The sequence below is a fragment of the Physella acuta genome, unplaced genomic scaffold, assembly GCF_028476545.2.
Source record: "Physella acuta isolate Inbredline_101_S28 unplaced genomic scaffold, ASM2847654v3 ptg000582l, whole genome shotgun sequence".
NCBI classification, from domain to species: domain Eukaryota; kingdom Metazoa; phylum Mollusca; class Gastropoda; family Physidae; genus Physella; species Physella acuta.
This window is the reverse complement of record NW_026732101.1, coordinates 347,447-372,435: the sequence shown is the minus strand read 5'-3', so window position 1 is coordinate 372,435 and position 24,989 is coordinate 347,447. Positions and strand designations below refer to the sequence as shown.

Below are 24,989 nucleotides of genomic sequence, written 5' to 3'. Positions count from 1 at the left end.
GTTGTAGCATGTAGATGAAAGTCCTATAATTTTAAAAACATATTTAGCTAAATGTAAACATTAATATGGTACATAGAACAAGAGGTAGATAAAAAATGCTCAGGCTGGAGATCAAAGTATAAGGCACCAAGAAAAACTTACTTTAAGAATTAGAGGGGGTCCTACTGTGGGCAAACGACTTCTGTGATCTCTAGACTTTTTAGGGGAGCCATCTTCAGAAGTCTGAAAACAAATTTAGAGTAAGAATTCTGTTGATATTACCAGCTGTGCTATGGTCTTACACAAGAGTTCATCTTGTCCTTGATTTGTAATTAGGTCAACTGCCACAGTAGTAGGACAAAGATTTGATAAAGAGGATAATTATATAACTCTTCCCAAACATCTTGTGAGTTGTTGCCCTTCAAGTGACATCATGAGATTACCTCCCCATGTAACCATGAGATTACCACCGCATGTAACCATGAGATTACCTCCGCATTTAACCATGAGATTACCTCCCCATGTAACCACGAGATTACCTCCCCATGTAACCATAAGATTACCTCCCCATGTAACCATGAGATTACCTCCCCATGTAACCATGAGATTACCTCCCCATGTAACCATGAGATTACCTCCCCATGTAACCATAAGATTACCTCCCCATGTAACCATGAGATTACCTCCCCATGTAACCATGAGATTACCTCCCCATGTAACCATGAGATTACCTCCCCATGTAACCACGAGATTACCTCCCCATGTAACCATGAGATTACCTCCCCATGTAACCACGAGATTACCTCCCCATGTAACCATGAGATTACCTCCCCATGTAACCACGAGATTACCTCCCCATGTAACCATGAGATTACCTCCCCATGTAACCATGAGATTACCTCCCCATGTAACCATGAGATTACCTCCCCATTGTGACCTACTTAGGTCGAGTCATTTTTATTTTGACATTGTATAATTCCTTATATGGAATGATTGTGTAACACCTGGGGTTTTTCCACTGACTTATTCAGGTGTTTGAGACATAGAAATTTTCCATTAAAATCTGATTGAATGATTCTGATCAGATGATTATCCCAACCAATGGCGACATGAGTTGAGGATAACCTCCCCTGTCACAGAAGTCTTTAATTGCCCTGCAAACTCGCAACACGAGGCAGTTTATCTTGACCTGGCAGTCTACGAGGCAGTTTTACCTTGGTCAGGTTGCCGTCCATATTGTCCGGCTATAGACTCTGACCATTTGAACGTGAGAGTACTTAAGACCTGTGTGTGCCTTGCTTTCTTCAGTTGATTTAGTCTTCTAGTTTAATATTACTTGTCGCTAAGTAATTCTAGAAACTACAGCAGTGTTGTGTGGCCTGTAGCTGTTCTTTAGACAGTGTAGAAATCTGTGATAGTGTTTTTTCCTACATTGTGTAAGTTGGGTTTTTGATATTTTATACATTAAATATTTTATTTAGTTCAACCTTGTGTTCTGCCACTTCTGAGTTCGCTGATTAAAAGGTCGTATGTAGATTGGATGAGTGTTAATTACAATAGTATCACTAGCTTCCCTAGACATTAAATTCGAGCCCTAGTGTGTCGTTGTGTTAAGTGTTCATCCACTAAGGCCGTAAGGCATTTGCATATGACCCCGAAAAAAGAATCCGGGGACGTTCTCCTTCTATTTGGCTGATAGATAGGTTAACGTTACAAAGTGGGGGCCCGTCCGGGATTTAATCTGTCGTTCCAGTTGTTGGTTATATCAGTTGAATACTAAGGTTAGTTGGATTTAGTTGTTTTTATATCCAGTAGCGCAGTGTTCTTACAACGCACGCTCAGGCTAGAGTATCTAGGTCAAATAAGCAGACGTGTCACGTCCTACATTTAGAGGTCAAGTACACGGCCCAACGCTGTGTATTAATTTAAAGGATCTAGGCTTGTTGTGATTTTCAAGTTGGTGTTATGGAGTCTTTTTTGGCTAATCCTACTTTTGAAGGTGTAGAAAAGTTGAGTAGAAAAGTGTTGATTAGTCTTGTTAAGGAATTGAAATTGGATTATTCTGTTACGCAGAAGTCAGAAGTGTTGAGAGATAAAATTGTTGTTCATTTCATTAATGAAGGGGTATTTGATGAAAGTTTGTTGGCTGGTGTATTACTTCGTGAGGAGAAAGTTGCTTTAGAGAAGGCATTAAAAGAACAGGAGTTAAAGGTTAAAATTGCTTTAGATAGGAGGAGGTTGGAATCAGAATCTGGTCAAGTTAGTGATGTCACTTCTCTGGTAGATCCAAAAAAGTTGTCAGTAGGGCAAGTGATTGCCAAATTTGGGAAATTAGTGCCTAAATTTGATGAAACAGATTTGGTCGTTTTCTTTAACTCGTTTGAGAGTTTAGCGAAGACATGTGAATGGCCCGAATCTTCCATTACTGCTTTATTGAGCTCTGTCCTTACTGGGAAAGCTGCAAAAACATACCAGGCACTCTCTCACGACGTTCAAAATAACTATAGTTTGGTCAAGACTGCCATTTTGAAGGCCTACGAACTAACGCCCGAGGCCTATCGGACAAAATTCCGAACACTCCGCAAGTTGCCCACTCAATCATATGTGGAATTTCTCTTTGAAAAGGAGAAAATATTCTCAAGGTGGCTACACTCTGAGGAAGTTTCTGAGTTTGAGAAACTCAGGTCACTTATCCTAAGGGAAGAATTCCTATCGTCCCTGCCTGAAGAGATACGACTACACATTCTGGATAACAAGATAACTGACATCCAGAAGGCTGCTGAGTCGGCTGACACATATATGTTGGTGCATAAGAAACCACCAGTGTCAGGAAACCGCCTCAACCCCGTGCTTCCCCTTTTTGGCAGCAATCATCCTGTTGGCCAACATTTGAAGGCATCACAGTCCAGAGAGAAACCAAGATCAACTCTCAATCGTCGAGCAGTATGCCAGTTCTGCAAAAGGCCTGGTCATCTTGTCAAGGACTGTTACAAACGTCGTCAATATAACAGAGAGGTGGTGCGTACTTCTGCGCACTATGCTCTAACCCCTCAAGCAGCCAGTTCAACTATGAACTCTAGAATTCCAAGGGACGCTCACCCTAAGTGTCCGCAAGAAGGTAGTCAAGTCTCCACACATTATGTGCAGTCACATTTTGACTGTTCTCGCCACCATCCAGTTTCTTCCGAGTCTACCGATCTCGAGGGATCGAGAAAAGTTGACTTTTCATCTTTTATTGCCGAAGCCATCATTAGCAAACCAGGTGATCCGTTGTCTCAGCGGAATATCACCGTCCTAAGAGACACAGGAGCGTCACAATCTCTTCTTTTGAAAAGTTCAATGGACATTACACCTGAGACGAACACCGGAAGGATTTCCATTATCCAGGGAGTGGGGACAAAACCAACTGTCGTCCCTCTACACAAGTTTGCCCTGAAACATCATCTCGTCGAAGGTGAGGTCATTTTAGGTGTGATAGATAGTATTCCTGTCCCAGGAGTACACCTACTTCTAGGGAATGACCTTGCGGGAAGCAAAGTATACCCCTGTACGGTTTCAGACCCTTTGTCAACAGTTCCAGATAATGATTATGAACTGTATCCTGCATGTGCGGTGACCAGAAGCCAGACCAAACAATTGGCTGACACAACGTCTGAACCACACCCGCCGTCATCGTCAAGAAATTCGACTCCCAAACTGGAGTCTATGCTTCCAGAAAACACAAGCTTGGGCTTACCCCTGAGAATATCTCAGGAAGACATCATTAAAGCTCAACAAGTCGACGCGGAACTCAAAGCAGCGGTCGAAAAATCTCTATCATCTGACGATGGAGAATATTTCTCCGAGAACGGCCTCTTCTTTCGTCGCGCTATACCGGTGAATGCCTCACCAGCCGAACCATGGTTGGGTAAAAACCAGCTGTGGATCCCTCCACCTTATCGGCATGAAATACTTAAGCTGGCACATGACCATCCAATGTCAGCGCACCCAGGAGTCACTAAAACGACGGCGAAGATCAAAGAACTGTTCTTTTGGCCCAAAATGAGAAAAGATGTGTCGCGTTACTGTAGAAGTTGCACGAACTGTCAGTTGGCCGGAAAGCCAAACCAGACAATTCCTAAGGCCCCTTTGAGTCCGATTCCTGTATTAGAAGAACCTTTTTCTAAAATCGTCATGGACTGTGTAGGTCCCTTGCCTAAAACCAAGACGGGCAACGAGTACCTACTTACCTTTATGTGTTCAAGTACCCGTTTTCCCGAGGCGATTCCCTTACGGAACATTAAGGCAAAGACTGTAGTCAGAGCCATGATCCGGTTCTTCACTACCTTTGGATTACCTAGAATCGTGCAAACAGATCAAGGCAGCAACTTCACCAGTCACCATTTTCAGGAAGCGCTAGCCAAGCTAGGCGTTACCCACATCACCAGCTCAGCCTACCACCCTCAGTCTCAAGGCGTACTTGAGAGGTTCCACCAAACCCTCAAAACCATGCTAAGAACGTTCGCTAATAGTAACACCCAATGGGATGAGTCTGTTCCTTGGATTATTTTCGCCGCGAGGGACTGTGTCCAGGACTCTTTAGGCTACTCGCCTTTTCAACTTGTGTTTGGACATTCTGTCCGTGGCCCCCTGAAGCTGATACATGAACGGTGGACAGGTACCAGCGATCATCCTGTGGAACACTTCGACGATTTTCACGTTCGACTGAAAGCCGTGTGCGAAATGGCTCACAAGAACTTAAGAAAGGCCCAAGTTAGAATGAAAGGACTGTATGATAAGAGTTCTTGTAAACGAACATTCAATCCAGGCGACAAAGTTCTTGTGCTAGTACCTAATCTGAACAATGCGTTATCCTTGAGATATTGTGGACCCTTTACTGTGCATTCAAAATTAAGTGATTTGAACTATGTTGTCAATACGCCCGACAGAAGAAAGAAACAGACAGTGTATCATGTCAACTCACTGAAAAAGTATTATGATAATTGTAACAATTTTCATTCCACAGCTAAAATTACTTTACCTGTATGTTCAAATGTTTCTGATGATGTGATACATGATAAATTGAAACCCCCAAAATTGGTAAATTCTTCCTTTTTAGATAATTTGAATGTCCACCTTATGCATTTGTCCACAGAGGAAAGCCATAGATTGTCTCAGTTATTCGAGACATTTCCCTCTATTTTTGGGGACGTCCCCAAAGAAGCGAAGGTTCCACCTCATGATGTAGACGTAGGTGACGCAAAACCCATTAAACAACACCCCTATAGAGTTAACCCGGAAAAAGCTGCTTTGATAAAAGATGAAATTGATTATATGCTCAAGAATGATATCATTGAGCCCAGTTTCAGCAACTGGAGTTCCCCATGTCTCCTAGTCCCGAAAGACGGTGGATCTTTCAGGTTTGTGACCGACTTTAGGAAGGTAAATGCGCTCACCAAAGCTGATTCCTATCCCTTACCTCGGATAGAGGACGTTATTGATAAAGTTGGTCAGGCTAAGATAATTTCCAAAATTGATTTACTTTCAGGATACTGGCAAATCCCCTTATCTGACCGTGCAAAAGAAATATCTGCTTTTGTAACCCCTAATGGTTTTTATAGATACAAACGTATGCCCTTTGGTATGCGAAATGCTGGTCAAACTTTCCAGAGAGTCATTAACTCTGTCATTGCTGACATAGACCAATGTGAGGCCTACATAGATGATATAGTTGTATTTTCTAATACTTTTGAAGAACATATTGTTCAATTGATTAACCTTTTTAGAAAATTGTCTGAAGTTAATTTTACTGTAAACTTACATAAAAGTGATTTCTGTAAAGCTTCAATTACCTATTTGGGTTATCAAGTGGGAACGAACCAAGTTCGGCCCATTGAAGCTAAAGTAGATGCTATTGTAAAGTTGCCACCTCCCAAAAATTGTAAAGAGATCAAAAAGTTCCTTGGGATGGCTGGTTACTATAGACGGTTCTGTCAAAACTTTTCAGCTATTGCTGAACCTCTTACTGCATTATTGAAAAAGGGTGTTGAATTTGAATGGTCCAATAAATGTCAAGAAGCTTTTTTAACCATTAAGTCATTTTTATCAAATGCTCCTGTTATGGCTGCACCAAATTTTAGCAAGCCCTTTAAACTTGCCATTGATGCTAGCAACTTAGCCATTGGCTCAGTCCTATTTCAAGAAGACAACATGGGAATTGACCATCCCATTGCCTTTTTTTCCAGGAAGTTAAATGAGAACCAAAAGAATTATTCTACTATTGAAAAAGAAGCTTTAGCTTTGGTTTTATCATTACAACATTTTGAAGTCTATGTCTCTTCTTCAACCAATCCAGTCAGAGTGTTTTCTGACCATGATCCCCTGAAATTTACCTCTAAGTTAGGACAAACAAATCAAAGAATATTGAGATGGTGCTTATATTTCCAAAATTTTAATCTGGAAATTTCACACATTAAGGGTAGTGATAATGTTGTGGCTGATTGTTTGTCAAGGATGTAAAATCTTATTGTACACATTGATCATGTGACATGCTTTGTGGTTCATTAGGACCATAAACAGGTTTTGTTTGAGTGTCACTCATATGAAAATGAGTGGTGTGAGTTTTGAATTTTTTTCAAAATTCCAATCCTGTTGAATATTTTGTTTATTTTCAGGTGAACCTTAATTAAAGGTGGTTTTTGATTATATGTAATCTTTTATAATAATATGTCTCATATGACTCCATTGATATTGTAGCTAGTCATTGAAATAAAGGTCTTACCCTGGCGGGTTTACCACTTTTAATATCCACATGGAAATAATGTAATACCCTTTTTTGAGGGATTTTGATGTATAATTACTTTTTGAAGGGTTACTCCCCTTTCACCAATTGTAAAAGTTGGAGTTGCTTCCCTTTTATGTTCAGGGATATTTTCATCTGGTATTATGATTTTGATTGCCTACATTGGTAAAACATTTTTGTTATTTCATTGCCAGATTGGTTCCCTATGTATGTTTTTGTGGAACCTATCTGTCACTTCCAAAAAGGGAGGGGATGTGACCTACTTAGGTCGAGTCATTTTTATTTTGACATTGTATAATTCCTTATATGGAATGATTGTGTAACACCTGGGGTTTTTCCACTGACTTATTCAGGTGTTTGAGACATAGAAATTTTCCATTAAAATCTGATTGAATGATTCTGATCAGATGATTATCCCAACCAATGGCGACATGAGTTGAGGATAACCTCCCCTGTCACAGAAGTCTTTAATTGCCCTGCAAACTCGCAACACGAGGCAGTTTATCTTGACCTGGCAGTCTACGAGGCAGTTTTACCTTGGTCAGGTTGCCGTCCATATTGTCCGGCTATAGACTCTGACCATTTGAACGTGAGAGTACTTAAGACCTGTGTGTGCCTTGCTTTCTTCAGTTGATTTAGTCTTCTAGTTTAATATTACTTGTCGCTAAGTAATTCTAGAAACTACAGCAGTGTTGTGTGGCCTGTAGCTGTTCTTTAGACAGTGTAGAAATCTGTGATAGTGTTTTTTCCTACATTGTGTAAGTTGGGTTTTTGATATTTTATACATTAAATATTTTATTTAGTTCAACCTTGTGTTCTGCCACTTCTGAGTTCGCTGATTAAAAGGTCGTATGTAGATTGGATGAGTGTTAATTACAATAGTATCACTAGCTTCCCTAGACATTAAATTCGAGCCCTAGTGTGTCGTTGTGTTAAGTGTTCATCCACTAAGGCCGTAAGGCATTTGCATATGACCCCGAAAAAAGAATCCGGGGACGTTCTCCTTCTATTTGGCTGATAGATAGGTTAACGTTACACCATGTAACCATGAGATTACCTCCCCATGTAACCATGAGATTACCTCCCCATGTAACCATGAGATTACCTCCCCATGTAACCATGAGATTACCTCCCCATGTAACATGAGATTACCTCCCCATGTAACCGTGAGATTACCTCCCCATGTAACCATGAGATTACCTCCCCATGTAACCATGAGATTACCTCCCCATGTAACCATGAGATTACCTCCCCATGTAACCACGAGATTACCTCCCCATGTAACCATGAGATTACCTCCCCATGTAACCATGAGATTACCTCCCCATGTAACCATGAGATTACCTCCCCATGTAACCATGAGATTACCTCCCCATGTAACCATGAGATTACCTTCCCATGTAACTAGAGTAAACTTATATTAATTGCAGGAACTGGTGTTTTTATGAGAAAACTTCCTAGAAACTAGCACAATGACAGGTCTTGGTGGATTGGTATTAAAATAAATACCTTTTATAGTGTGTGTAATAAGTGTAATCAATGTGCTATGGGATACATTGCACTTTGACCTGTGCATAATCTCAATAAGTAGCTTTCTCAAGGCTGTTTTATCAGCCATGGCCCCAGTGAGTGTTGCACTCTTGCTATGTTGTACAGTCATGCATGTTAATTTTATCACTAAACCTTACTTGGTGTTAAAGGTTACATTGTAAGATTAAATGTGGATTGGAATAAAACCTAATCACCAGTCTGTGGCCTAAAACATGGACTGGATTAAAAAGTAAAAAATTGAGATAGAAAAAATATTTCCTTACATCAGAATCCGAGCTGTCAGTCAGTGGCCTAAACCATGGACTGGATTAAAAAGTAAAATAAAAACTCCTTACATCAGAATCCGAGCTGTCATCAGTTAATGGCAGCCCAAACTCATCGTTTGGCTGTAAGGAGAAGGGAGACAAATCAGTGACAGTTCTATCGTCCCTAGCACTGTCATCTCCTGTGTGAGTCCGACCAGATGTTTGTCTTGAGTCCAACTTAGCTGGAAAAACAAAATATTTCAACAACTCAGACACCAGACGTTTGTCTTGAGTCCAACTTAGCTAGAAAAACAAAATATTTCAACAACTCAGACACCAGATGTTTGTCTTGAGTCCAACTTAGCTGGAAAAAACAAAATTTTTCAACAACTCAGACAACATAGGAATAGTGGTTCATTCATTTATCAAATGGAGAATGCAAAAAAAATAAAAATAAAAAAAAAATATAAATTTATAATTTTAAACCAAGGTTATAGTTCAAAGAACATTTTCTTAATTTTTTATTTTTTTAGGTAATAATTTTATTTAAAAATAAATTTAACAGGTTAAAAAAAGACTACAATTTAAAAACTATTTGCCTCATTATAAAATAAAAGCAATATAATCATTGTAAACTGCAAATATTTCTTCAAGTTACTAGAATAATCTAAAACAATTATTATTTGCCTATAATTAAATTTAATAAAAATAATTAACAAGATTAATGATTATCATGAATCTTTTTGTCAGAAATAAAATTTTGTTTAATTGAATTAATGTATTTCTTAATTGAGAAGCATAACACAGTAGTGGGTAGCTGTCACCTGTATGTGGGCAGTTGTGTACTGTATGTGGGCAGATGTATACTGTATGTGGGCAGATGTGTACTGTATGTGGGCAGATGTGTACTGTATGTGGGCAGATGTCTACTGTATGTGGGCAGATGTCTAGTGTATGTGGGCAGATGTCTACTGTATCTGGGCAGATGTGGGCAGATGTCTAGTGTATGTGGGCAGATGTATACTGTATGTGGGCAGATGTCTACTGTATGTGGGCAGATGTCAAGTGTATCTGGGCAGATGTCTACTTTATGTGGGCAGATGTCAAGTGTATCTGGGCAGATGTCACCTGTATGTGGGCAGATGTCTACTTTATGTGGGCAGATGTCACCTGTATGTGGGCAGATGTCTACTGTATGTGGGCAGATGTATACTGTATGTGGGCAGATGTCTACTTATGTGGGCAGATGTCAACTGTATGTGGGCAGATGTCTACTGTATGTGGGCAGTTGTGTACTGTATGTGGGCAGATGTCTACTGTATGTGGGCAGATGTCTACTGTATGTGGGCAGTTGTGTACTGTATGTGGGCAGATGTCTACTGTATATGGGCAGATGTATACTGTATATGGGCAGATGTATACTGTATGTGGGCAGATGTCTACTGTATGTGGGCAGATGTCTATTGTTTGTACAATAGCAGCTCTGAGTTTGAGCATTAAAAACATTTGACAAAATTTTTTGAGCTTACATGACCAAATGGAAGCAACTAAATAGCTTATGGTACTATGTAAAGCATGTATTATATAGCATCATTTTATTTATCATTCGAGCAGAGGCGTACAGAGTTTAGGTGATTTTAAATTTTTTTTTTTAAACTGGAAAACTTTATTTACTGGTAGATGTTTCAAGGTAAAGAAAATCATACTATACATATGAATTATTAATAAATTTTCAAATTGTGCAAAAACATATCACAATGGTAACACATGTTTTGCGGTGAGAAGTATGTGATACGTTTACTACAGTGAGTGTGAGACTTTGCAAGTTATATCTTGATCTTTGTGAAAAGGCAAGTGATGAAAAAAACTATCTTGATGATAAAAATCTTTAAATATTTGGCGATGAGCACTACAGATGCACAATTTTTTTCTGAAAAAGACCATGATTTTAAGAAAGCTAATCATAATTTTACTGAAATATAAAATTTTCCAATTGAAGCGCACCAAAATTCAAGAGATCTTAATGTCAGTCCATGTGTTAATAATAGTGACAACTCCAAAGTGATAAGTCCAAAGTGATAAGTCCAAAGTGATAAGTCCAAAGTGATACATTTAAGAATTTGAGGGTGCTTGAGTATAATATACATGAAAGCACACACACTTTTTTAAACTTTTACCCTATTCCAGCATGATGGCAGAAAGCAGAAGCATAATTAATTAATTAAGTATTGGTTAATTAATGTGCAATACACAGCAATCCATTGCAATTGTTAATGATTAAAGAATTGATTATTTTATCTGTAATATTAATATTTAAAAAACCATTTTTACATCTAACAACAAAGCCTAAACTGGCCACATAATATGCCAACCGTACAGACATCTATAGAGAAGCAAAACTGATATCCGTACATTTTTTCAGTCAAATCTTTACACAAACATATTCTAGCAGTATAAATTTTTCTAGCACGCAAAAAATTACCAAGACTTGATCTGAACCCAGAACTAGTTCGACTGGTAGCTGAACTTAATTCTGAAAATTTGGTGCAGAATTTTTTAAAACATTATTCACATTATTCAAAATAGCTAAGTGAAAGCAAGTACCACCCTCTTCCACTTTTTATGACAAAATATTCCCACCACGTTTTTTATAACAACAAATAGAATTATGGTTCATAATAAGCCCGGTTCAGTAATTTAGTTTTGAATGTAGAAAAATAAACTTTAATTTAACCTGTATAGGGACTGATTTATTACTTACTTATTTTATTCTATAACTATAGATCTTATAAAAAAACTCCTAATTAATATTGTTACATAAAGAAACTTACTGCTAAATTTTTTTTATAAAATTATAAATTTAAAATTCTATATTTATGTCTCCAATTTGCTGTTAAAGCTCTTACTATAAATAATAACGTGATTAAAATTGTTTTTTCTTCAATTCTGCTTTGACTTACCAGTTCTAGAAGAGAGTAGCTTCCCTTGTCCTGTGCTCTCCGCCCTGTCCTTCCATCTCCAGTCAGTCTGGGTAAAATATGTCACAAACAAAACTTTACGCCCATCAAACGTTGTGCGAGTTTCTGTAGACTTTTTTAACTTCATTGTCCTAAAATATTGGAAACAATATACATTTTTCCCTTTGTTCTTGCCCCCTTATTTGTGTTATATATACACAAACAATTAATATTTAATAGTGTAGAAAATCATGTTTTATTATACATTACCCATGTAAGTTTTCAACAAAGCTTGTGCAGTAAATAAAAAGGAATTGACTGTTTTATTGTTAGATATTATGTTATTTTAATCTTTATAAAAAAAAAAGTAGGTCAAATTGTTAAAAACAGAAATAAGACTTGAACCTAAACTTTCCAAAAAAAAGTTGGTCTAATTGCTAAAGGCAGAAATTAAGAGTTGAACCTAGACCAGGGGCGGAACTACAGTGCCGCCAGACCCCGCAATGCGGGGGGGCCCACGCCATTTAGGGGCCCACGGCCGACCATAAAAAAAAATTGTTATAGTTAAAAAAATGTTCTTGCATTTTTGACTTAATGTTTGTTTTGTAAAAAAGATTACCGTAGCTGCGGTTGGATTATCTTTATTCTATAGACACCACCCCACGCTCATTTTTCCTTCGTTTTTAAACCACTGTGAAAGCCGAGTCCTCTTTCTCCTACAATGAAACTTATCAAAGATAAGCAAACGTTCAAACCACTTCCATGACTTATTTCCCTTTTTTAAATAGTCAAATATTGATGTTCATAAGCCTCTTTTTAATAGATTTGTACTAAACAAATTAAAAAGCAATTACTTCTCTTCATTATTATTTGTTTATAAATTACTTACTAAAGAATGACACTGTATAAAAAGAAAATGTATTTAAAATTAATAAAATAAATACAAAAAAACATAAAAATAAACATGACACGAGACACCATTATTTACAGAAAGCTTTCATGTTTTATATTCTTTTGACCGATATATTATTAACGGTCTTACTGCAGAGATAATATAAAACTGATTTCACAAAACAGACTAATGCACTTCCACTCATGACATGATGTTGTAATTTGTTTTAATTAAAAAAAAAAACCCACGTATTTCTCATAACACGAACAGGCCAGCATGAATAAGTATCCTACGTTCGTATGTTGTGTTTGAGTATATATATATATATATATATATATATATATATATATATATATATATATATATATATATATATATATATATATATATATATATATATATATATATATATATATATATATATATATATATATATATATATATATATATAGGCTTATATATTTATATGGGGGGGGGCCTAAAAATTTTTGCGGGGTGGCCCATTTTTTCTAGTTCCGCCACTGACCTAGACTTTCCAATGATTACAAAAACACTTATAGAATTACCTCTTCTTGACATTCTTCGTCCCCTGTTGGCCATTTTCTTCTTCATCAGAAGATGAAGAATCTGCCCCATCCCCTACTGGGTGTTTAGCGTCTGAAAATTGATTGAATGTAAAGTGAGTTTTATAAAGGATTAAAGCTGACTGATTCTTTTTTCAATGGGTTTTATGAAAGGTTTATATGGCAATCTGATTGTATTTCTCTCAGAAAAAAAATGATTTGATATTCTCATAAGGTTATCTGAAGGTGAATTATTTATGGTTCAGACACGAGTCAAGCAAGGATGTTGCAGCTCATGTGTGTTGGGCACAAAGGGAAAAGATGATGATCTGAAGGCTTATTATGTTATAGGCCAACATCTGACAGAATAATAGCAAAAGTAACCTGATACGTTCAAGTTTTATTTCAATTAGTAATGTTCATGTTGGTCAAATACATTTCACTAGCAATAACACAAAGCACTGAATAATTTAATTTAAATATGTAGGCTATAGATCTTATGTTAAACAGAAAAGTATTAAACATTCTATAAAGTATAAATAAAAAGCTCACTGTATAATTTAAAATACAGAACTCAATAACATTGAATAATTTTAATGCCAATTATGAAAATTCCGCTTGCAAATTGCAAAAAGATGTAAGCCAAAACTAAATATTCCGTAAAAAAAAAACATTTACCTAAATCAACTTCATCTACCTCAGGTTCAGATTTTTCTTCTATAACTGGGATGAGGTGTTGATTTTTATCTATCTCTTGAAATAAGCCTGCGCTATTTCTTCTGTTTTCCAATTCATTAAAACTGCCATAAGAAACTGCCATTTGATTACTTTTAGTACTATCATCTTCTATATCCGCTCGTTGCTTCACCATGTTAATAAGGGCTTAGTCTGCGATAACCTTTTTGGGCAAAGTTTCAAAACAAAACACTTTTAATAGGGTTAAAATTAGATTCATACAAAAATCTATCAACAGTAAATTAAAAAAAAAATCTTTATTAATATTACAAAATGCTGGCAAGGCTACTACTAAACTAGGACTAATCTTACTCATATTCACATGATAAGGTATAGGCATTGGTATAGTTTAATATTCAATCTAGAACATAAAAGCCATACAACCATTTGTAATAAAAAAAATTGTAAGCCTATTTTAGTATTTAGATTTTTATTCTAGATCTAGCCAATTTTTAAAGGCAGCATTTATGTCACACAGGCCCTCTTGTAAATCTGTTCACTAGGTCGGATGTAATCTAAAAACTGATACCCAGAATTTTCCAAAGTTAAAAATACGAAAGGACTAACTTGATTACTCTTTCCGAAAAATACTGACATAGTCTTATTTCAAAACCAAAGTTAGGCGCAGGTTAAAAGATAGATGATATAATTTTTTATTGTTTTGAACACAGAAGTCACCCAAATTTTGAAACATTACTAATTTGTTACTTCATGTTAATGAAACATATTTAATTTTTTTCTTCCACTCTTTATTTAAATGTAAATTTTGTTTACCACTATCTAGCATGGTACTAGGCCTAAGGCAAGGTGTATAAGCACGCTCACGAGAACTCACAATGACCCCAGTTTTTTTTCAAATTGATTTGGGAAAAACAAAAGTGGTGGTCAAAAGTTAAAATATGCTAAATTGGCTTAGTTTACTAGTGTGCTAGCTAGCCTATTATTGATAAAATTGATTAATTTGTAATTAAAAAAATCATTCTGAAATTCTCATCAAAATGCCTACTCTAACACTAACTAGTAGTAACTAGTAGATTTTCTTAGTAAATTTGAAATGTACTCAATTTTCAACTTAAACATGACAACTAAATAAAAAACGTCCATACTTTATCCACTAGGCACTAATTTTGGGAGTTGTTGCAAGTTTTAGACTAAATTATTGAATTTTAAATTTTTTGGTCACTCACAGCTATGGTATGAGGGATCCATCCATGACAACCTGCTTAAAAGCTGAAGGGTTTAACTTTTTAATTGACCGTGAAATAGATCTAATTTTTTTTTACAAGAGAGTTCCTAAAAGTAGAATTGGCCCGTCTATCGTCGGGATATATTTATAGAGGGAAAAAATTTAAGAGAATGTCATCAGAAAAGAATTTTAAAAAAGACAAGACAGAAGTGATGTTTGAATTCTTTTATTTCTTTAATTTTATAACATTTTTTATTGAACAAAAGAGCAAAATAAAAAACCATGCCAGGTAAACGTATCCATTCAAATAGCGGTCACGTGGTCAAAAAAAATAAAAAAATTTGGTTGTCATTTTTTGGACACATCTTATAAAAAAAAGTGTTGAAGATATTTGATTTATTTTTTCATAGAATGATAAAACTAATAATGCTTTACTTTGGAAATCAATTTTGTGAGAGGGAGATCTATATTTAAAAAGTTAAATTATTTTGAATGACACCGACTTTAAATTTAGCCTACATTCCCCAAAGCAATTTCTGAAAATGCTTTTCTGGCATATTTAGCCTTGCCACCTATAGCATGTTTTTATAACGTGAAAACCCGCCATTTTACTCGTGATAAACATTTTTAAAAGTAATTCTAAGAAGGTCTCTGGAACTAAGTCGAAAAACTCGCCGGAAGTCATGGTCCGATCCTTACGCCATGTTCTGGTTAGCAACCAAGGACGCTTTTAAGTTAGTGAGCCTCCCTAGTAACTAGGCCTAAAGTTAAAGAGTTGAACTTCAACTTGAAGGAAAAAAATTAAGACTAGGCCTAAGTCCTAAGTCAAGTGTTCTATCTAATATTAATTACTTAAATAAGTTAATAATTTAATTACGGTAATCTATCGTTTTAGGTACGTAAAATCGCCCGCGACTAGTAATGTGAAAAACAGGTGACTCCTTACATTTTAATAATTATTTCACATTTTGAGGAGGATTTATGTTTTGAAAAATACAAAAATGTTTCCTTGTTTCATTTATGTACCTGTTTCTAAACAATTGAATTAAAACTTTTCAGTAATAAATGAACACCAGCGATGTTTCCAACAGATGCAACCATGCTCATTTACTATAGCAGCCATCTTGTTAAAGTTTTATTTTTATAGACTTATAGCGCAAGATTCAGGCGGAAGTCACTCTATTTTACAAATGGCTGATGTTTATATAGCAAATCTTGCTTGCAGACACTGCTGTTTAGTGTTTAAAGTTAATTTCGGGCCTATATTGATATATTTAATTAGCCATTGATTTAGGTTTATTATTCATTTATCTATAACATTTGACACAAACATATCACAATATACTTCTATTACAGCCTTGACAATGAGGTAACGTTTTCGTACATTAATAGCCGCGGGCGATTTTACGTACCCAAAACGATAGATTACCTTAATTACTTAATAATTACTATCTAATATTAGGCCGGATTGTTGCTTATATGGCTGGATTGACCTCTGACCCTGAAACGTCACGCGTCGTTTTTTGACGGTTTTTACGTTTATTTTAGGGGTCCTATCCACGACAAATGAAAAAACTGCTAATATCGCAAATTCTCATCATTATTTTAATGCGATATGCTAAATAAATGGACGCCATGCCTGAAAATAACCGAAAAAATCGCCAGATATGTGGTTTTAATTAATACACGCTATTCTTGTCAAGTACTCTTGGGAAAAACTGAACTGCCGCCTTAAACGGCCCAGTACATGGGCAAAACCCCCTGGTACAGATGCAGAAATATATAATTGAGATATTTATAATGAGTAATTACAGTTATGTTGATTCGCCTTTTTTATATCGAATTTCCATATGAGGTACCCATGCAGACATTTCTGTCCGCTTTGTTTACTATCGTGACGTCATTGTTACGCTAGTTACCTCACAGAAACAACTCGTTTTTGTTTTTTGCGGAATGAACTGTTAAGTCTAGTATTTTAATTATAATTCAATTGTAGCGTGTGCAGAAAAATTAAAATTATGGAAATTATTTTTGTATTTGTAATTTTATTAGTATATTGATTTTTTCTTCACTGTGGGCCGACAGTAGCTGCATTGAATTTAATTCGTGACCGGTGGTTAACCTCGTCAACGCTGCGTGGCCTATTCGTTTATATAATTAGTGATGCTCGTTCAGTGGCCTTTTTCAGAGCTAGGCCTAATTACGGGCGTTTTTTTAGACTTAATTGATCGGCCGTTAGCCCTTTTCATTGCTGCGTATTTTAAAAAATGCTCGTTCAGCGGCCTTTTTTTTTTTTTTGGCGCTAAATAATCTGTTTACGGGCATTTTAAGCGTTTATTTATTTTATTTTTTTTAAGCTAGACGTAGATCTAGTTTAAAAAATATTTTTTAATACAGCTGGCTGCAGGGGGGGGGGGTGCAAATCGAAAGTTTGAGGGGGGGTGCAAACCGAAAACTTGAGGGGGGGTGCAAATCGAAAATTTGAAAGAAAGTTTGTCCCCGGGAAGAGTCGCTACGCCTTTGGGGGGGGGGGGGGCTGACACCATTAAGTGCCGCACCGGGTGACACCCGACCTCGCTACGCCACTGGCTGGCTGTCTTGCATGCCTGATATGTGAACTTTAAAAAAAAATGACCGAACTTTTAAAAAAAATGACCAGAAGTAGGGAAGTAGGTCTGTTTTTCAATTGGCTAGAGGGAGGGGGGGGGGGGAAGAGAGAGAGAAGTGAAGACACCGACCATCTCGTGTACGCGTGTTCATGCTATGACGTGTACTATAGGCCTGCTGAACTCACGGTGACCCGCGACCGTGGTGGGATTTTTCATCCACAGGATAGTAAACGTAAGCAAGCAATCACGCGAGTGACGATGTTTGGAGATTTAAAAAAAAAAAAATCACATACGTCATGTTTTCAAGATGAAAAAAAAAAATGTAATGTAAAAAAAAAAAATACCATGTATGAACCTCAGCTGCCACACTGTTGACTCAATATAATGTGAATTGAGTGTAAAATGTATTTGTATTTATAAACGATCATAACTGTTACTATCATATTATTTTAAGCATATTTATTATTTATTATTTAAAATTAGAATTTGAAATAAAAATATTTATTATGGTCATTTGATTTATGCAGGTGTTCATTACTTCATAAAATGGTATGAATAACATGTAGAGTAGAATTTAATAAATAATAAAATAACTAGATCTAGTTTTATTATCAACCAGTTGCTTTTTGTTATTTTCCGGTGAGTAAATTACCTAAGCTGACGCAATTACCATGGCGGGAATTAAAAGCTCGTGTACACAAGTCGACGACGTCATGTTATGCCAAGAACGCTGTTTTGTCATTCATTTTCAATTTTGATTAATTTTCAAATTCTCTCTTTTCTCGTCAACCGAGTAAGCTAGATATTTAAATGTGGTGTCAAATGTTCTCTTAAGGGGTAAGGAACTTAATGGTGTATTTGAAATAACAGAATATTTTATTTTAAAAAATCCATAATTTAACCTATCTAATATCTATACTAGTGTTGTAAGTGAAAGGGGAACTTTACTTACTTTAATCAAAAGGAATCTATAAATCTAGGTCTTAATTGATTTTTTATTATGTTATTTATAAATGCATTGTTTGTATATAGATCTAGATTCTAGATATCTAGATCTAAGCTCTAAAGGCATAAAAAGCGTAAAGTATTGAAAGCTGACAAATTTATATCCGCCATTTGCTTAGTTTGTTGGTAGCGACGGTCACGTGACACTCCTACCTCAGCTTTACGACAATGAGTAGAATCATTATTTTTAAGTAGTCCATAAAGCTTATTGAGAAATTTTTTTTTTAAACTAAAGTTTCCCGAGTTTATAAAAAATTAACTGTTGGTTCCTAGTGGAATAACAAAAGAAAATTTGGTAATCTATCGTTTTAGCGTAATCAATTCGGCTGCAGTAGTAATGTGCGGGAGAGGTAGCTGATGAATATATTTGTTTAAATAAGTATATTTAAGTCAAATTTTACAAAATATAACAGATACTTGATTAAAATTAACAATCAGTGACCAAAACAATTTAAAATATCCTGAAACTAACTTTAAACTAGGTGTTTGAGATAAATATTAGTAGATAAAAACAGCGGCCATCTTTCCAAATAAAATTTAGAGTAGTTTCCCTTGATACAAATGTCTATTCGTATGTATATTGTGTTGACTTTGTTGTTTAATATACATAGTTGTCTTGTTTAATATAAGTAGGACAGAGGGCCATCTTCTTATCTTTAATTTCAATTGAAATGAAGGCTATGTATGAATGTACATCCAAAATCTCAAAAACTTTTGGGAGGTCCATCATTTATTAAACCCTTTTGTACTGATGAACTTGTCAATTATTAGGTCGTCCATCTTCTTCATAAATGACGTTGGACTCAAAATATGGGACGGTGTAATATATTAAAAAAAAAAGATGAAGAATATATTCGTTTTCGTTAGAAATTGTGATTACGCGTTCGGGTATAGTAGAACTGCGATATGATATTAAATCATCATCTTGCTTTTAGTGACGATTGGGGGAAAGGGAATTCATCGTCATCGTATGACGTCATTTATGGACAGGACCGGCGCGAACTAGGCTGTCGCCTAGGGCGCTATCCGTAGGCGGGGGGGGGGGGGGCCAAAATGGGTTGGAAAAATAAATTGAAAGTTTGAGGGGGGGGTGAAAATCGTAAGCTTGTCCCCGGGCGCCGGGAAGGGTCGCTACGCCTCTGATAATATGGGGGCATGAAAAAAAATTGCAGAAGGGGGGGGGGGGCTTTTATTAACTAAATAACCTGGCGCCGGCACTGTTTATGGGTGATCCATTTAAGCCTAGTTGTTTATTTTGTCTGTAGACATTAGTCTTAGGCCTACACTTTTTCTGAATTAAGATTATTGTGTTTATAAAAATAGTTTTAAATTTTAATTAGTTACATCTGAATACCACATGGGTTTTTTTCTTTGCCTTCTGCTTTCATCAGTTTTTTATTTGTTTAATAGTCGATGTTTACCGATCCCCACCATCAATTATTACAAAAACAAAAAACACCCACTATATAGTGATATCTCCCTATAGAAAAAAAACTAGATCAACCTATAGTTCGTAGGAAAATTAGAATCTATCACTTATTCGTCTGTTTAAAAAAAAAAGAAATACGTCATTTTTCTCAACCCCGCCGTTTCATCCCCCACTTAGCACAACGTCACCAAGTTTGCGGCGCGCGTGACGTCATTTGTCATTAGGCTAATGTTAAAGAAAGAGATACCGCGTAATTAAAAAAGTCAAAGGCACTAATGCGTTGAGACTTTAGCGACGTTTAGATCTAAATGACTTTAGTACGGTATATTATATTGGTGTTTAATTTATTACAGTGGCATGCTGTGCTCCCTCTACTACACAAATTCACGTGCTTTTAATTTCTGCAACCTGCTGCTCTGAGATGTTCGGCTGTAAAATGCCCGTGACACAGCGGCCTCCGTAAATACATTTAGGCTCCCGGTCCCACCTACAAACTTCGTCTGCCCATTAAGCTCCTCGCAAAACTTGTGATTGATATGTGGACATAAGCGGCGCTAGTGGTGGTGTCAAAAGGGACCCCCCCCCCCTCCCCAAGCTCAGCTCTTAAAGATGCTCCGCACTTCATAAAAGACAAACTTGATATTCAGACATCGTCGGACTCGGGCGTTTAGCCGACTGCCGTATTCCTAATGCACCGTCCACTGCTAACACTATTTCTATATTAAACTCAAGCCTATACTGAGCTCTGGCTTTTTACATTAGCTGCTGTCGTATTAAGAGCTGATCTTTTGTTATGCCCCATGTCGCGAAACTTGGTGTTTTGTCCAATTTTACCTGCAAGCCAATAATTGTCTTGGATTCTTGTCGAATATCGTTGCCAGGAGCTAGTTGGTTTGAGCCTTATTGTCAGAAGTTATTTCATTTGGAGTCAATATAGTGCGGCCTATTTTCGTCGGTAGGCATTTAGTGGCAGGCCCTTTTTGGCGGGGATGGTGTGCTGAGGTTGTTTAACACCGCTTAGGACAACAGGCTTGCAATAGTTATGATCATTTGTTATGAGCAAAGGTATGCATGAAAACGAACGCTTTATGTCCCTCATTTTCATTGAGCTTTATAGAAGTCTTCCATAACTGACGTCACTCCCCCCTCCCCCCCCCCCATCATCCCTTCATTATAGGTCATAAATTGCAGTCCTACGTAAATTGACGTCACATTAGAATAGCATATGTGACATCGTTTATGGACAACCCATATCACTCATTTTGGGTATTTGATATCAACATTTTGACAACAAAGGTTATTCAAAATGTATATTGGAGGTTAGGACTTGATATCTACCATAAATGACATCACGCACTTAAGGGGTGGAGTAACTGGTTTAGAGACCACGGTTCACGTTGGAAGTGGAAGGGGTAAGAAATGTATTTCGCCTAATACAAAAATGCTGAAAAAAAATCTTTTTCGTTAGAATAATGGCTTGACTTTTTAACAGGCAGGGCAAAAGGTAATTTTCGACATTACGACTATTTCGTGACGGCGACAAATGGGGGGGGGGGGGAGGGGGGGAGTTAAGGTAAAGAGCGGTCAAAAAACGTGACGTCATTTATGATTAAATCAATAATTAAAGGAAACAACATGAAATGAAAATAGCAAACAAACAACAATTATTCAATTAACTCAAACTAATATTTAAATAAACATTAGATATGTAGTGGTAGCTCTATAAAAATAGCCTGGAATTTCTTAATGTATAAAAATTGCATCTTATAATAATAATTCTAGAAGTGATGTTCATTGTCAGTCAATTAAATTGTTTAAAGGGCAGAATTTAAAAAAAAAAACACATGCTTTGTCTTTGTATTTAAACACAAGACAATCGTATTTCATAGCAAACATCAATACATTTCCATACAAATAGAAATTAAAGGGAAATGACTCTAAATAATATTTTCTTAAGATGGCCGCTGTTTTTAATAGCAAATTTAGTATCTGGAACATCGTTGTTAAACCTTAATTTCATGACATTTTTATTGATTTAACCCTTAAATGTGGTTTAATATTCAATTATCTTTAGTATTTTAGTAAAAAATGCAAAAATATACTCATATTTAAGCCATATTTGTTAGTTACCTTATCCCTACATTACTAGCGACGGCCGAATTGATTACGCTAAAACGATAGATTACCGAAAATTTACTTATAAAAATGAGTGGCGACATTGCCTAGCTTTGAAGTCACATGATATCTATTTTAAGCTATTGACACACATGAACAGAATTAGTACACTACACGTTTAATTAATAGTAAAAATAAATCTAATAAAGTTAAATAAAGTAGGCAATAATTATTTATACTTCCAAAGCTTTAAGATAGACTAGACTGTAGATGACCTCATATTAGATATAGTAAGATCTAAGTCTTCTTTGTCTCTATGACTATTAAATTCATTCAATCCCTAACATAACATTACCACCCCCAGCCTTGCCTTAGCGCCTTAGCTGCCAGCTTAGCTAACTTAGCGGACTTAGCGTCTTAGCAAGTTTCAAGTTAAGTAAGTTACTAATCTAGATCTTAGATCTAGATCTAGATTTCTAGTTAGCATCCAGCATAATAGTATAGCATAGCTTTAGTACTTAGCTCCATCTAAATAAATATATTTCACAAAAATAAGCAACTGCGAACACGAATTCACATCTGTTGATTCATCAACTTGAAATTGAACAATGGTGAAAGATTGATTTCATTCAAAATTTGTTCTTCTACGGACATGTCTGCTATAAGCCTCTGAAAAATATTATTAGACAGAGGTATTTGTTGCATCTTTACTGCACTGGAATCCCCAAGAATTAATTTCACCATCTTCAACATACAGGGTTTGATGAGATGTTCTCCTATTGTATGAGGTATTTTCTTTGCTTGGCAATTTCTAATGCAACTTCATATGATGCTTGCACTAAATGCTGTGTTTCCTTGGTGAAAACTTCCAGTATGGTCAAGTCTCTGGCGTTTGGATCTAGATCTAGCTTTATGCAGACGAATGAACTCCATACTTTTTTGATGTGTTCCGAATGACTTGTCTCAAAATGACTAAGAGCAATCTGAGAACTTCAATACACTTTCGTTTTAAAAACGTCAGCCGAGAAAACAAAAGCTTGTCGGAATAAAAAAAAGAGAAGGTTCAGAATAAATAATAAAATGAAAAATTAGAAGTATCTTGAGGAATTGCTTTCTTTTTTGTCGTTTAATATAAAATTATTCAAACTTCAAAACCCCATTAAAAACTTATAAAAAAATAAATTGTTTAGACAATTGTTTGTTTGGTTTTGTCTACCACTTGGCGGCCCCCCCCCCCCCCCCCCCACTCCTGCAGAAAGCCCCATGGTTTGGGAACCCATGACCTATGTCCTTTATTATTTTTAGTTTTAAAAGTCCCCACAAATTGCTAAACAAATGCTCAAAATGGTGAAAAAAGAATTAGCCAATACAATAAACCTTAAAAGTTGAGGATTATCATGGTTGTATGTGATGTCAGATCCCAAGTAAATGGTAGATCTAGACCTAGTTAGAGACTGATAGTCAAGAATTTAGATGATGTAAAATGGTTTGTTATGAGTCTGGCTAGAGTTAGGTAAAGGTTTCACTGACTACCAATTTATAAAAAATGATAGTCTCACTGTAGGTTTAACACCTGTATGTTATTATAATCTATCAAAATAAAGGAGTAAGAAAGTTACCAATTCTTTAAAAAACATCAAATGACCCAGTGCTCAGTCATTACAAATTAATTAAGTAGAGAAATAATTAGAATAACAGAAATTAAAAAATGTATTCTGTTTCAAAGGCATTTGAAAACAATAAAAATAATTAAAGTGACAAATTATCATAACGTTTATACGATTATTAGAAATTCACATGATTAGTCTTAAGAGCTGCCATTTTCATTTAATCTTGATATTTTAGGAGGATGTAGTGCCAGGGGAGATCACTGGTGACAGAATGGATTCTGGTGCTGGAGATACAGGGGAAACGACTGCAGTTCCAGAAGATAATTCTTCTCTCCCCTGCCCTGATAAAAATGTCTTGCCAGTTGTTGAAAGCTGTTCACCATCCACTGAATCACCTTTGTTTGACTTCAGTGCCAGCCTGCCTGCTAGAGAACCCACACAGAAAGAAGATTATATTTTATCTATAGATATTGGCACCAGTAGCATAAGAGGGCATATCTACACCAAATATGGCACGCTTAAAGGTTCCGCTAGCAAACAGGTGAGGCACTAGTAGAGGGCATATCTACACCAAATATGGCACACTTAAAGGTTCAGCTAGCAAAAGGGTGAGGCACTAGTAGAGGGCATATCTACACCAAATATGGCATGCTTAAAGGTTCAGCTAGCATACAGGTGAGGCACTAGTAGAGGGCATATCTACACCAAATATGGCACGCTTATAGGTTCAACTGGCTAACAGGTAAGGCACTAGTAGAGGGCATATCTACACCAAATATGGCACGCTTATAGGTTCAGCTGGCTAACAGGTAAGGCACTAGTAGAGGGCATATCTACACCAAATATGGCACACTTATAGCAAATAGATGAGGCACTAGTAGAGGGCATATCAACACCAAATATGGCACGCTTAAACTACCTAAGGAAAATAATGTAATATGTTGTTGTGAAATTTTAATATCTGATTTCATTCAGAGATTTTAAAATTAAAAAACATTTATTTTGATTAGTAATTTTCTTAAAACAGAAAAAAAAACAACAAAACAAAAAATATATTGGACTGTCACTGATCTGTTCCACTGATAGTTAGAGACTGATGTCTGTTTGACACCTAATGCCAGAGTTTAAAATAGATTTGTTCACAAGTCAAACTTTAAAATAGATTTGTTCACAAGCCAAAGTTTGAAATAGATTTGTTCACAAGCCAAAGTTTAAAATAGATTTGTTCACAAGTCAAAGTTTAAAATAGATTTGTTCACAAGCCAAAGTTTAAAATAGATTTGTTCACAAGCCAAAGTTTGAAATAGATTTGTTCACAAGCCAAAGTTTAAA

General features: G+C 36.1%; 2 protein-coding genes across 7 annotated transcripts in view; one reads left to right on the top strand and one right to left on the bottom strand.

Moving 5' to 3' along the window:
* The window catches only part of LOC131947107 (glutamate-rich protein 6), a 29,217-nt gene extending 10,582 nt beyond the window's left edge, over nt 1–18,635 (bottom strand). For 2 of the 3 annotated variants that reach the window (XM_059308200.1, XM_059308202.1), the window contains exons 1-7: nt 18,451–18,635; nt 13,647–13,866; nt 12,972–13,062; nt 11,517–11,665; nt 11,039–11,089; nt 8,647–8,798; nt 142–222 (exon numbers count right to left, since the gene is read on the bottom strand). In XM_059308200.1, coding sequence (XP_059164183.1) covers nt 142–222; nt 8,647–8,798; nt 11,039–11,089; nt 11,517–11,665; nt 12,972–13,062; nt 13,647–13,839 — 717 coding nt within the window. In that variant the 5' untranslated portion in view covers nt 13,840–13,866; nt 18,451–18,635. The remainder of the gene's footprint in view (nt 1–141; nt 223–8,646; nt 8,799–11,038; nt 11,090–11,516; nt 11,666–12,971; nt 13,063–13,646; nt 13,867–18,450) is intronic. The other variant, XM_059308201.1, reaches the window with a different exon arrangement.
* LOC131947108 (putative glycerol kinase 5) overlaps nt 1–24,989 on the top strand; it is a 38,010-nt gene that overhangs the window by 724 nt on the left and 12,297 nt on the right. For 2 of the 4 annotated variants that reach the window (XM_059308203.1, XM_059308206.1), the window contains exon 3: nt 23,893–24,198. In XM_059308203.1, the coding sequence (XP_059164186.1) occupies nt 23,893–24,198 (306 nt within the window). Of the gene's footprint in view, nt 1–22,218; nt 22,338–23,892; nt 24,199–24,989 lie in introns of those variants that run through there. The other 2 variants (XM_059308204.1, XM_059308205.1) reach the window with 2 other exon arrangements.